The 13,500-nt window shown below is 40.8% G+C and overlaps 1 protein-coding gene across 9 annotated transcripts in view; it reads right to left on the bottom strand.

Annotated features, from left to right (window-relative positions):
• The window catches only part of LOC125451546 (lethal(3)malignant brain tumor-like protein 4), a 290,557-nt gene that overhangs the window by 26,495 nt on the left and 250,562 nt on the right, over window positions 1–13,500 (bottom strand). For all 9 annotated transcript variants that reach the window (XM_059645844.1, XM_059645843.1, XM_059645845.1 and 6 more), the window contains one exon: window positions 3,813–3,982. In XM_059645844.1, the coding sequence (XP_059501827.1) occupies window positions 3,813–3,982 (170 nt within the window). The remainder of the gene's footprint in view (window positions 1–3,812; window positions 3,983–13,500) is intronic.

The following is a 13,500-nucleotide window of genomic DNA, read 5'->3' as shown; positions in this document are numbered from 1 at the left end:
CGCCAGCAAAATGAAGGAGCTGGTCATTGACTTCAGAAAGCAGAGTGAAGGAAACGACTTAATATATAGAGAGTGAGTGTGTCCATTGCAGCAGTTTGAGATTCCTTTTGGGTCAAAGGGCACAGCATGTAAAGTGGCCCAATCGTGGTTAACATTAGAACTTAAAGATTGTATCCATGGTACAGAGGTGGAAATGGTCGACAGCATCAAATTCTTGGGAGTGATGATCACCAACAATCTGTCCTGGTCTAACCACATTTATGCAATGATCAAGAAAGCACAACAATGCCTCTACTTCTAATGATGAAACGTTAGCCATTGCTAGGAAGTAAGTGTGGCTGGGTTGTGAGACGACTAATGATGAAAGGGGGCATGGAACTGGCACTCTGTTCAAAGTGTTTCTAGTTTCCTCATATTGCTAACACTCACCTCTCAGTCTGTACCCTGTACGCTGCCCTCTATCTTGATCAAGTCAACTCCTGCACAGATTTTTTTAAGTTACAAAAATGGCATTTTTGCATTTTACCTATCCTGTTGCTTGCTCCTCCTCCCTTCTTCTATTTAATGGTTCAGTCAAACTAACTGCTATCTAACTTATTCTGTGAAATAACTTACCTACTGCAGTTTTTTGCCTCCTGAAACAATTTTCAGACAATTGAAATTGAACTTGGTATTACATGATCACTATCTTCTGATTCAACTTTTCCTTTTTTTTCATTGAAGAACATTGAAGAATCCTAATGAAAAATCCATCACTTTTCTGGCTCGAGAGATGAATGGCCAACTCCTGTTCCAATTTCTTCTGGTCATATATGCCAGTCGAATTCTAGCTTCATTTTTATTTAATAGGACTCCAAGCTGAATGATGAATGTAGCAATAATTAGCAAAGCTTGGTGCACTGGCACCCAACCCTACCTGCCCATTCTAGGACATTACAGCATTCTTATGGGACTTAGCCATAAAACGTGATAAGTGTTAGTGTTACCTCTCCAAAACTTACCAGATAAATGTAAGTGGGACAAAGGTGAATCTAATAATGATTAGTTAAGAGACAAAGTATAAGCAAGGTCATACATAAGCCCTGCCATGTCTGATTATTGCCCAATCCACATTTAGAAATGGGAAGGGCTAATACCAGTTTAAAAATTGAGATTGTAGCCTCACTCAGATAATGCTGCTGTTATTCATGATCTAATTTTCAATGGATATGAATCTTAGCAGCTACAGCTCCTGCTGGAAACATACAAGTAGGATAAAGTGACAACATATTGGCCTTATTCGGTTTGCTCTGCTATGTAACCTCAATTTTCAATCCTGTTCATTAGCCAAGCATAATGTCAGGAATTGTTAAAAGCTGAGACGCCAGTGACGAAAATAACATATATTGGATCCCCAGTTACACGTTTTTTATAGCAGTGTATAGTTCTTTTTTCAGCCTAAATGATTTGAAAATGCTTGTTGTTGCTGCTATGAATGTAGAACTCCAGATGCTTTCCGTTGTATTATGGTGCGACTGAAAACGGGAGTTAGTTAGCTTGATGTCTGTCATGGGGAAGGCGTTGAAATTGATTATTAAACAGGCTATATCCATATACTTAGAAAAACTCAATTGGGAAGAGGTTGTTTTTAAAGGAAAATTGTGTTTGACCAATTTAGTGCATTTCTTTGAAGGAGTAATAAATAATGGATAAAAGGCAGACTGTAAATGTACTGTACTTGGCCTTCCACAAGGGATTTGATAAAGCACCACATCAAAAGTAATTGCAGAAAATAAAAACGCATTGTATAAGGCTATCAAAGCAGTATGTACAGAAGATTGTCTGTTTTCTGCAGGCCAGACAATGTGAAGAAATGAGTCTTAGTCTGATTGGCAAAATCTGATGAGTGGATTCCTGTAGGGCTCTGTACTGGCGTCTCAGCTTTTAACAATTTATATCGATGACTTAGATAAGGGGAGTGAAGGCAATGACAGCTCAATTCTGGTCAACTTCAAATGAAGTGAATAAGGCATAAGGAGGTTGCAGATGAGATTGTGTGTGTGGCAAAAATCTGGCAGACAGCATTTAATGCAGGAAAATGTGAAGTTGTTCATGTGGCAGGAAGAATGACAAAAGGAGTGGATTTAGGTGTTCTAGTGAATGAATCGCAAAATGTTAATGCGTGGGTACAGTATGTTAGAAACAAGACGGTGAGTGGGAGAAAAGACAAGTACCACAAATGCTAGAGATCCGAAATAAAAACAGAAAGTGCTGCAGAAACTCAGCAGGTCTAGTGGAATCTGTGGAGAGAGAAACAGGATATTTATTGACTAGGTGAATGGGCAAGGCTATGGCAGATGGATTTTAATACAAGGAAGTGTGACGCTATCCATTTTGCACTGAAAAATATTAGATCAGGGTCTGTTTTAAGAAAGCATAGAGTTAAATACAGTGCATGACCAACAGGATTTGGAGTTTCAGGTGAACAGCTGTTTAAAATGCCACGAATAGTAAATAGGTGCAGAAAATAATCACAAAGGCTAATGGAATGCCAGCTTTCATATCTAAAGGGATAGAGTATATGAATACAGAAGTAATGCTCCAGTAATACAAAACCATAGTTAGACCCCGCTTAGAGTACTGTGAGAAGATCTGGGCATCACAGTTTAAGAAGGATGTTTTGGTCCTGGAACAAGTTCAACAAAGATGTGCAAGGATGATACCTGGACTTCAGGAGTTAAGTTATGAGGAAGGATTAGACAAATTAGCCTTTATTCTTCAGAGGTTAGAAGGTTAAGGAGTGATCGAGGTCTTCAAGATATTAACAGGGAAAAACAAGATAGGTAGAGGTAAATTATTTCCACTGGCTGAAGATTCTAGAGCCAGTGACGTAGTCAAAGAATTAGGATCAGGCCATTCAAGAGAGAAGTTCAAAAGAGAGTAGTGGAAATTTGGAACACTCACTCTCTCGAATGGCAGTCGTTGCTAATTCAACTGTTAAATTTAAATCTGGGACAGACAATTTTTTATTAAGCAAGAGTAACAAGGGATATAGGCCTAAGATAGGCACATGAAGTTAGCCCACAGATCAGCGTGATCTCATTGAATGGCACAGCAGGCTTGAGATGCTGACTGTCCTACACCTGTTACTATATCCCTAACATTTTGAGTCCAATATGTTCTGGTTATACAGAGCATTGGAGTGACCACATTCTCAAATCAGTGAGCATTTTTGGTGTCTTTATTTAAGGAAGGATGGAAATGCAGTGGAGGTGGTTCAGAGGCCGTTTACTGATCGATACTTGGAATAAGTGAGTTGCCTTATGAGGATAAATTGAACAAGCTGGGCTCTTCTCTCATGGAGTTTGGAAAGTAAGGGGTGACTTGATTGAAGTGTAAAAGCATCTGAAATGGTCTTCACAAAAAAAAATGTAGAGAGGAGGTTACCTTTTGGGGTCAGTTCAAAAACTGGAGGCATTGTTTAAAAGTTAGAGGTCAACCTTTCAGGACTGAGAGGAGGAGAAATCTTTTCTCTCGGAGGGCTGTGCAATTTTGGAACTCACTGCCCTAGAGGTGGAACCATTAAATATTTTTAAAGCAGAGGTAGATTGCTTCTTGTTAAGCAGAGGAAACAAAGATTATTGGGACAGATGGGAATCTAAAATTCAAACCACAAACAGGCAAGCCACGCTATTATTGAATGGTTGTGCAGGTTCAAGAGGCCAAATGGTCTACTTTTGCTCCGTTTTCCTATGCCCGTATATTTTTGTTGATAGTGAGGAAATAATTCATGATCTTTCCACCACTTTCCTTTGCAACCTGAAGCTCTGTACCTCATCAATGCTCCACTGGGACACCTTGCTAGCTCGGAAATTCACCACTCCAGGCAGAAGTTTGCAATGCTGCTCCCAGCAAAATGGGAGATCACGAACTGGGTGAGCAGACATGGCTGACATGAAGACAGACTGGTGGAGCGCTTGTTGCATGCTGTCAACTGAAAGATCTAGAAAAGAAAGGCAAGAAAGAATTACTCATGTTTCTAGGAGCATCCCCTTCCCATCTGGCATTGAATGTAACTTTAAGAAAGCATTCAGTTCCTGGCTTGTTTGTGTAATCATGAGGAAGCTTGCCTCAACATTGGTAAGAATTAGTTTCAAAGCTTTGACCTCTCATTAACTGAAAAGACGTTAGGAAGTTGTGTAGAGTAATCATGAATTGGAAGGCAGGAAGCTAGAATCTGTTTGTAGGAAAAGATGGGAGAAGAGTGCGTGGTTCCTTTAAGAGGTAAAGTGCTTTTATAAGCTTAGAGATTTAATTGGAAAAAATGTCTGTATGTAGCTGAAGACATACAGCCAGCACTGAAAATGAAACGTGTATCAGCAGGCTGTGTGATTGGAAACCTTAGACTTGTTTTGATGTTTTCGCAACTAGCTGGAATCAGCCAATTAATTTAAACCAAGCACTTAGCGATTAAAAGCCAATTGAATTTAAATCTGATGGCTTTGACAATCTTGGACCGATGCTGTTATAAGAAACTTGATATGTCATCCAAGGTATCCAAGCAGAGGATTTTTGAAAATCAGTGTGAGAGCAAAATGCCATCTGAGAAATAAGCATCTAGCTCTCACAAGAAATAGCTAAATTCACTAAGAAAGCACCGTCTATCGATTTAAAAAGGTACCATGGCACATCTAGCTAGAAGTCCTCACAGAAGACTTCACAGAAAAAACATCCCTGACAGCCAGTTCAGCGGAAGAAAGGCATTTATGACCTGGGAACAGCATAAGAAAAGTGTGTAGACTCTGTGACACCAAGTTTTAATTTTTTTTTTATTACTTGGGTTTATATAAGTGGGACTTATGTTTTTTTGGAACAGCATACCAGTAGAATTTAGTTCAGTTAGGGAATAGTTAGTAGTTAAAGGGAAATGGTTTGGTTTGTGAGTAATTTTGTTAATTTTTTCACTGTTAGGGTTAAATAAATAAATTGTTACTGAGCGAGTGAATATCAGGGATTTTCTTTCATTTAACCACTCTTTAACAGATTATAAAGGAAGGTGAGCTTTTCTGGGTGTTTAATTATTAGAAGGGAACCTCACTCCCACCATAACAGACTGGGGGCATGTGTTTCAGTTTAATTATCAGAGTGGTTTGAACTCCTATCCATGACAGAGAAATAATTTAGAGAATGGGTCATTGAATGTGTTAATGAAGAAGTGAACTTTTATGATCAACTGCCTAGAAGGAAAGAAAACTCATTAGACGCTGATCAGCTGAGTAATATTGTATCCATATGCGTGAGTGAATACTACATAGAATCATTGAATCCCAACAGTGTGGAAGCAGGCCATTCGGCCTATCAAGTCCACACCGACCCTCTGAAGAGCATCCCACCCAGACCCACACTACCCTACCCTATCCCTGTAACATTGCATTCCTGATGGCTAATCCACCAAACCTATATATCCGTGGATACTTTGAGCAATTTAGCATGGCCAATCCACCTAACTGCACATCTCTGGACGGTGGGAGGAAATCCATGCAGAAACTGGGAGAATATGCAAACTCCACTCAGACAGTCACCCAAGAGTGAAATCGAACCTGGGTTCCTGACGCTGTGAGGCAGCAGTGTTAACAATTGGGCCACTGTACCACTACTGAAAGGGATATTTACATGAAAAACACAATTTTAAAATTCAATAAGCTTGTGGAAATCAGTCACATGGACATTTGTGCTTGATTGGTACAACACACTATGTTGGATTTTCAAAATGAACCTTAGCAGAGCAGAGTTAACAATTCAGATATGTTCCTTGACCTGCTGAATATTCCAGTGTTTTATTTCTAGCTTCAGCATTATTATGGCTTACATTTACAGAGCAGATGTTCTGTTCTGTTACCTGGGCTAGAGGCTGTTTTAGGATAATTAATGAACGGTTTTTGGACAAATAATAAACATATCAGCAGGGCTACTAATTTAAATTGAATATAACTATTTAATTTATTTGCAGAATATTTTGGAAGGCACAGTTCCAAATTGCACAATCATGATAATATTTAATTGCAAATTATTTTATATGTTTGTTTATTATTTCATCTTGCCTTTTTATTCTTTCAAAAATGCTAGACACACATCCAGAGGTAATTCATTCATTCCAGGCTTATCATGGGTATGTTTTTCCCAGTCTCTTCCGATCCATTCCTTGTTGCACTCTCTTCTTCAGCCTGTCCTCCAACCCTGTTTGACCTGAACATTGTTCTAGGTCTTTGCTCCCCTACGAAACATCACAATAAATTTTCACTTCTCTGCCTTCGAAAGCATGTGGTTGTCCATTAACTTTCCATTCTCCATCTTGCTGTATCTCATACTTCTACTACCCGACTGTAGCATCCCTTACTTGATGCTTGCACTAAACTGATTCAAACGGTGCGTCCATAAAACAATAACAAGTCACATCGGTATAAAAGATGGCCAACATTCCATCAGGAAGTGGCAGCAAAAAATAACAAATAATGGAATTCAATATGAGTGGATGAAAAATGGGCAGTTGCAAACAAATACCAACATAAAAGGGAACAGAAAACAACCAAACTTCTTAAAAATGTTGAAAATTATTTTTGGTTAGTATCTCCCTTGTCCCTGAAATGATAAGTGTGGTTCTTGAAAGAAACTGTGACATCATTAGCACATGAAACATTACAAAAATTACAATAAGATTACTAAACCTAGCCAGATGTTACTAACTGCGTTTTTGTATTCACAAATGAATAGTAGGCAGCAATGCTAAATATCTGATCTCAATGTTCACATTTGCATGACGTGCATGTTCTTTAACATTTTTGTGCCATTGGTGAAATAAAAGAAAGCAGAGTTTGTCACCACTTTTAGATTATTCTGCACGATCCACTTCCTTAGATACTGGTTGTTGGCTATCGACTTGCATGTCACTGAACACCGCAAGAAAGCAAGATTTTAGTACCATAGAAACATTAGAAAAGGAGATAGAATCAGGTGGAGTAGGGAGGGAAAAGCAGCACTGCTTTCGAGCTCGGGAAACCTGGAAGAATTGGTATCCGCCTGTTCCTGCTAGAGTTGACAGCAGGTCCTAATTAGTATTTTTAATCTACATTTCTGGGCTGCTAGATTGACAGGCAGCTAGGTCTTCAGTGCCAGGCTACAGTTGGGTAACAAACAGGAGGGAGAAAGGGACTAAAAAGGCTAGGCTGCAGCTCATAGGGAGTAATTGTTCATCAGTGTCCTTCTGCAGATTTGAAGATTTGATGTTTAGTGGGGCACTGAAGGGCCACAAATTGGATGAATTGGGTTGGGGTGTTCTGGGGGGTTTGTGGGGGGGAAGGAGGTTGGAAAAGCTGAGGGTTTCTGATCATGGCAGATCAGCAAAGCAGGCATACAAGTGGAAAAGCTATTATGGCCTGGGTTTAGGTGTCCTGGCTAGCGCAAACTCTCTACTTTGCCATTTTGGGTTTCTCATGATTTTGTAAAACAGGGCTGTTCAAATGTATGTGATACTTAAATATGACACACAAAGCCTCATTATAAGATTTACATTGCTCCAGGGGGCAAGCTATTTTCCCATCTTAATACTCCACTGCTGTTAAAACTGGAAGTGAGCATGTGTGACATGTATTAAAGTTGGCATGTGCTTTAACAGCCCATGAATCCCATTGTGCAGGGTTATAACTTCCCATGTTAAATGGAAAGGTGAATTATCCTTGTGCTCAACTCAGGGAAGATGATGCCCTGTCACAAAGATATATTGACACAAAATGAATTCCCTCCAGATATCAGGATTGCATTGTTTCCAGGGGCCATGCTTCTCCTGAGAGGCTGCTAAAGGTCTTGAGACCATGAGACAGAGAGCCGAGCTGTGCTGGTTACCTGAGGTTTTTGCCAATGAAAGTCACCATGGCCCTTAATTTCTCTGGCTCTTGTTCATTCCAGGTGTCCAATGAAGACATGTGTGGCATCTCCCAACCAGCAGCACATCGCCAGCATCAGACACAGAATAAGAGGGGCTTCAATTACTCTGAAATGAATTGGTGAAGAAAGCTAAGTGAAGGCAATAAGGGAATGGAGTTGGACAAGGTTTATGGGGCTTCTTTATAACCCAGTGTGGAAGGAAATCAATAAGGGACTGATCTGTTAATGGGAAATAAACCAGAACTAACTCATAAAAATTAAAGGTAGAGTGACATTGAGGTCATAGTGGCCATAACATGACACATTTAGAATAATAATTAACAAGACTGCAAAAATGGCAAAAGCCAGGATAGCAGAGTGCAGACAAGTTGATGTGGAGATTAGAATTTCAGCAAAAAAATTTCGGCAAACAATGACACAAAGACAATTTATTATTTAACATTGCTTGAAGACTTAAGTGTTGAACAATTGTGGAAAATTGACTAATCTAATGTCTTTGTGGAAATACCCGGCCGGTGTCTTTTTTGCAAAAGGTAATTGAAAGCTCACTGCATACATTGGAGATATATTTAACCAAGATTTCCTGTAAATCATGTGACTGGCGATAACAGCTTGATTTGCCTTAAATCCCCTCTGTGACTATTTTGAACTGTGTCCGGCAATGGAGAGGTGCTTGTTTTATCTGGATCAGATGGAAGAAAGTCTCTTGCATTTCCGATGGCTACCAACTGGAAGAAAGCTGACTTGCAGGAAAGCCTGGTAACAACAAGTTGCCCAGCTGATCTCAATTTCAGAACAGAAAATCCTCTTGTTGCATTCGGAACCATATTTGTTGTATTTCCCAAGCAAGCTGTGTCTGCAAGACTTCAGAGTTAACTGAGTATGATTTGTGATTTGACAACATATGCAAGAATATTAGAGCAACAGACGCCAGAATATCCTATGGTTTATAATTTTGCTTTTAAGAATAACCTAGTTATCAATGTCTTTATCAGGAAGCCAATCTGTGCAAAGAAGTCTATTCTTTTCTTTGTTTTCCTAAAGAGTTTGTGTGTGTGTGTGTATTAAGAGGATATTTAGACGGCTAATCACTTAATTTTCTATATTATTGACTGCCCATGTTAACCAATAATTGTATATGTATTGAATAAGTTTTGTCCTGATAACAAACACAAAGTTGTTAAAAACCAAAAGAACTGCAGATGCTGTGAATCAGGAACAAAAATAAAGTTGCTGGAAAAGCTCAGCAGGTGTGCCAGCATCTGAGTAGGAAAAAACAGAGTTATTGTTTTGGGTCTGGTGACCCTTCCTCAGAAAACTTTGTAGCGTTCTTTTAGACATCTTTTTGTTCATAACCTCATATAGATATTTAACTTTCCAGCTTGATAACTGGAAAAAGTATTTTTTACTTTATGTTAAGATTACCAAGGCGTACAAGGCTCAGGTGAGTACTGGAAAATGGGATTAGAATAATTAGGTGGTTGTTTCTGACTGGTGCAGACTTGAAGGGCCTTTTATTATGCTGTCGATCTCTATGGTTCTATCTACGTGATCTCAAAAGTTTTGACCTTTTGTGTGGTAAACTTGTGCTCTATTGTTAAAAGAACTGCAGCCTCATGTGAATATAGTCAGTGACTGACCACCAAGATAAATAACCTGCAAAAATGAAACCTGTGATCTTTACAACCAGATTTCACTGTGAGATCTGACTTCTTAACATCAGCTGGGATCAGAACAAAAGAAAGGGATATACTCAAATACATATATAGCAGAGGCATGAATATGACAAGAAAAAAAATACAGAGAGACTGGGAGAGAACTTTAAAAAAATGGAAGGCAGGACAGAACAATGAAATTAAATCATCAAGGAGCATGAAAACGTAAAATATTTTACAGGTGCATAAATAAAAGAAACTTGAAATGGGAATAGTCAACTAAAGGATGGCCAGAATATTTTTTAAAAAGCAGCAGTCGTAAAATGGCAGATATCTGAAATATAGTGAAGTCTGTCATGATGTGAATTTAGGGTTGAAAAGTGAAACTGCCTAATAGCTGGATTGTGTTAATAAGAAAACTCATACTTGCATATTCTTCACAAGCAAACTGAGGATCTAAAGTAAGATTTACATTTTTTTGAGAGCCATGGGGCCTCTGTAGAAATGGAAGTTTGTGGAATATCGAACTACATCATAATGGACATCAACTGCATTCATTCTGCTTCAGCACACACAAGGAAAATGAATTAGGTGAACGTAACAAGATTGGAGTATGGGGTCAATTAGTTGTGCATCATGCTCCTAAGGTGCCCTGCTTGTTGTCCTCTCCCCTCTTGCCACAGGCAGAAGTACTTAACAAGGCTGGGACCTCCCAGGATCCCTGGTGTTGGTGCCATATTTAAAGCCTAGCCATACACCATACACCTGGCTCTTCACTGTGCATAGTGGGAAGGGAACTAAAAACAAATGCTTCTCAGAACACATAGGTGGTATGGCTGACTCTTCTTTGTAAAGACAAGTGCATTTTCGTCATCCTGTTCTTATTTGAGAAACAAGGTAGAATTTACTCATCCCTTAGCCTCATCCCATCTTAGATTGCTGGATGAAAGAATACTACTCTTTCCCCAATTCCCACTGTAACCTGATATTAGTGTAACCCAACATCATTTCATTGTTCACTGGGGCACCATCACATGCAGGAATGCTATTAAATGTTGAGAAAATACATTCACTTCTGGTCAGCAACAGCAAAAGTGAACAACAAACAAACAGACAGAAGCTGCACCTCCCCTGGGAAAAGACAGGGACTGCTTACCCTTTGAGTTCCAACAGATTTACAGTCAATGAATGATTACCAGTTCCAACTTTCAGCTATTGGAACTAGATGTCAAATGGGCCCTGTTTGGATTGTTGCGTTTAACACTGCAATGCTATACAATACTGCAGGTAATGTTCCTCCTGCTCAATGTACTCACCTTCCTCCTCGGAAGACTGCTCTTCTGAGTCTATCACATCCTCTCATAGCCAGTTCCAGAAATGCAGAGCATAGAATACTTGGATAATGTGGCACACACAGTCCATAGTATGTTGCAAGGCTTTGCTAGATTGATCCAAGCGTCAGAACCTCTTGAGGAGACCTATTAGCTGCTCCATGGTGGCCCTGACTTGAAGAGACAACACTGTATGGACGATTGGCCTCAACCATCAGCCACGGTCATGTCTCCCAGTGACTGTCCTTGTGAGGTATCAGGCCCCTGACAGTTTAGCATACACCTCGCTATCGTAGGACATGGGGCACATTAACAAGGAGGGCCATGGATCGCCTCCACATGGACATTGTCACAGGACATTATTCTGAGCACAGCACAAGCCATGTTGTACAAATATAGTAGGACACTGTAAGAACTATGTGTTTATTGAATCTGGTCCTCACCCTGCCCATCCCAACTCAAGGCAAGGGACGAATGCTGTGTGTAGCCAAGCAGATACAAAGTGAATGAGTGCTAAGTGAGCAAGTGAGGAGTCTTGATACACACTAGACCAATTCATGAGATGGGTGCCTGTGCCTGTGCTCAAAATTCCAAGCAATGCCATTCCACTGAAACATGCCATGCACTCCACAATGTGGCACTGAGGTGCAGAACAATTGAGCAAGTAGATTGGAGATGTGCTGTGAGGGTGCAGCAAGGCTGGTATCTGTCTGATGGGCATTGGAGTATGTGCAGTCTCTACCCATCAATTGTGTTGTGGGATGTTGGTGACCACAGTCCAGGTTAGGGGACTGGAGGAGCAGATGACGAACAGGAGGCGCCAGGTACGTGCTCTTCCTTTCTTGTCGAGAAGAGGAGGGGGTGTAGGACTACTAATCAGAGAGGGTATCACAGCTACAGAAGCTTCCATTGTTGAGGAAGATCTGCCTACCGAGTCAGTATGGGTGGAAATTAGGAACAGCAAGGGAGTAGTCACCTCGTTAGGGGTTTACTACAGGCCCCCCAATAGCAGCAGGGACATTGAAGAAAGCATAGGTCGGCAGATTTTGGAAAAGTGTGGACGTAGTAGGGTTGTTGTAATGGGTGACTTTAACTTTCCCAATATTGATTGGAACCTCCTTCAAGCAGAAGATTTGAATGGAGCTGTTTTTGTAAGGTGTGCTCAGGAGAGTTTCCTAACTCAGTACGTTGACAGGCCGACGAGGGGAGAGGCCATTCTAGACTTGGTGCTCGGAAACGAGCCGGGGCAGGTATCAGATCTTGTGGTGGGACAGCATTTTGGTGATAGTGACCATAACTGCCTGACATTCTACATAGCTATGGAGAAGGAGAGGATTAGGCGAAATGGGAGGATATTTAATTGGGGAAGAGGAAACTATGATGCGATTAGACATGAGTTAGGAAGCATGCACTGGGAGCAATTGTTCCATGGTAAAGGCACTATAGACATGTGGAGACTGTTTAAGGAACAGTTGTTGCGAGTGATGAATAAATATGTCCTTCTGAGACAGGCAAGAAGGGGTAAGATAAGGGAACCTTGGATGACGAGAGCGGTGGAGCTTCTCGTCAAAAGGAAGAAGGTAGCTTACATAAGGTGGAGGAAGCTAGGGTCAAGCTCAGCTCTAGCGGATTACAGGCAGGTGAGAAAGGAGCTCAAAAATGGTCTGAGCAGAGCCAGGAGGGGGCACGAGAAAGGCTTGGCAGAATGGATTAGGGAGAACACAAAGGCATTTTACACTTATGTGAGGAATAAGAGAATGGTCAAAGAAAGAGTAGGGCCGATCAGGGATAGCATAGGGAACTTGTGTGTGGAGTCTGAGGAGGTGGGGGATGCCCTAAATGAGTTTTTTGCTTTTGTCTTTACGAAAGAAACGAACTTTGTAGTGAATGAAACCTTTGAAGAGCAGGTGTGCATGCTGGAATGGATAGAGATAGAGGAAGCTGATGTGCTGAAAATTTTGTCAAACATTAAGATTGACAAGTCGCCAGGCCTGGACCAGATTTGTCCTCGGCTGCTTTGGGAAACAAGAAATGCAATTGCTTCGCCACTTGCGAAGATCTTTGCATCCTCGCTCTCCACTGGAGTCGTACCTGAGGACTGGGGAGAGGCAAATGTAATTCCTCTCTTCAAGAAAGGAAATAGGGAAATCCCCGGCAATTGCAGACCGGTAAGTCTCACGTCTGTCGTCTGTAAGGTGTTAGAAAGGATTCTGAGGGATAGGATTTATGACCATCTGGAAGAGCATGGCTTGATTAAATGCAGTCAACACAGCTTTGTGAGGGGCAGGTCATGCCTCACAAACCTTATCGAGTTCTTTGAGGATGTGACTAGAAATGTTGATGAGGGTCGAGCTGTGGATGTGGTGTATATGGACTTCAGCAAGGCATTTGATAAGGTTCCCCATGGTAGGCTCATTCAGAAGGTCAGGAGGAAGGGGATACAGGGGAACTTAGCTGTCTGGATACAGAATTGGCTAGCCAACAGAAGACAGCGAGTGGTAGTAGAAGGAAAATATTCTGCCTGGAAGTCAGTGGTGAGTGGTGTTCCACAGGGCTCTGTCCTTGGGCCTCTACTGTTTGTAATTTTTATTAAT

Source organism: Stegostoma tigrinum, chromosome 5, assembly GCF_030684315.1.
Source record: "Stegostoma tigrinum isolate sSteTig4 chromosome 5, sSteTig4.hap1, whole genome shotgun sequence".
NCBI classification, from domain to species: Eukaryota; Metazoa; Chordata; class Chondrichthyes; order Orectolobiformes; family Stegostomatidae; genus Stegostoma; species Stegostoma tigrinum.
Note: the sequence above shows the minus strand (reverse complement) of the source record. Positions and strands in the feature narration are given on the sequence as shown.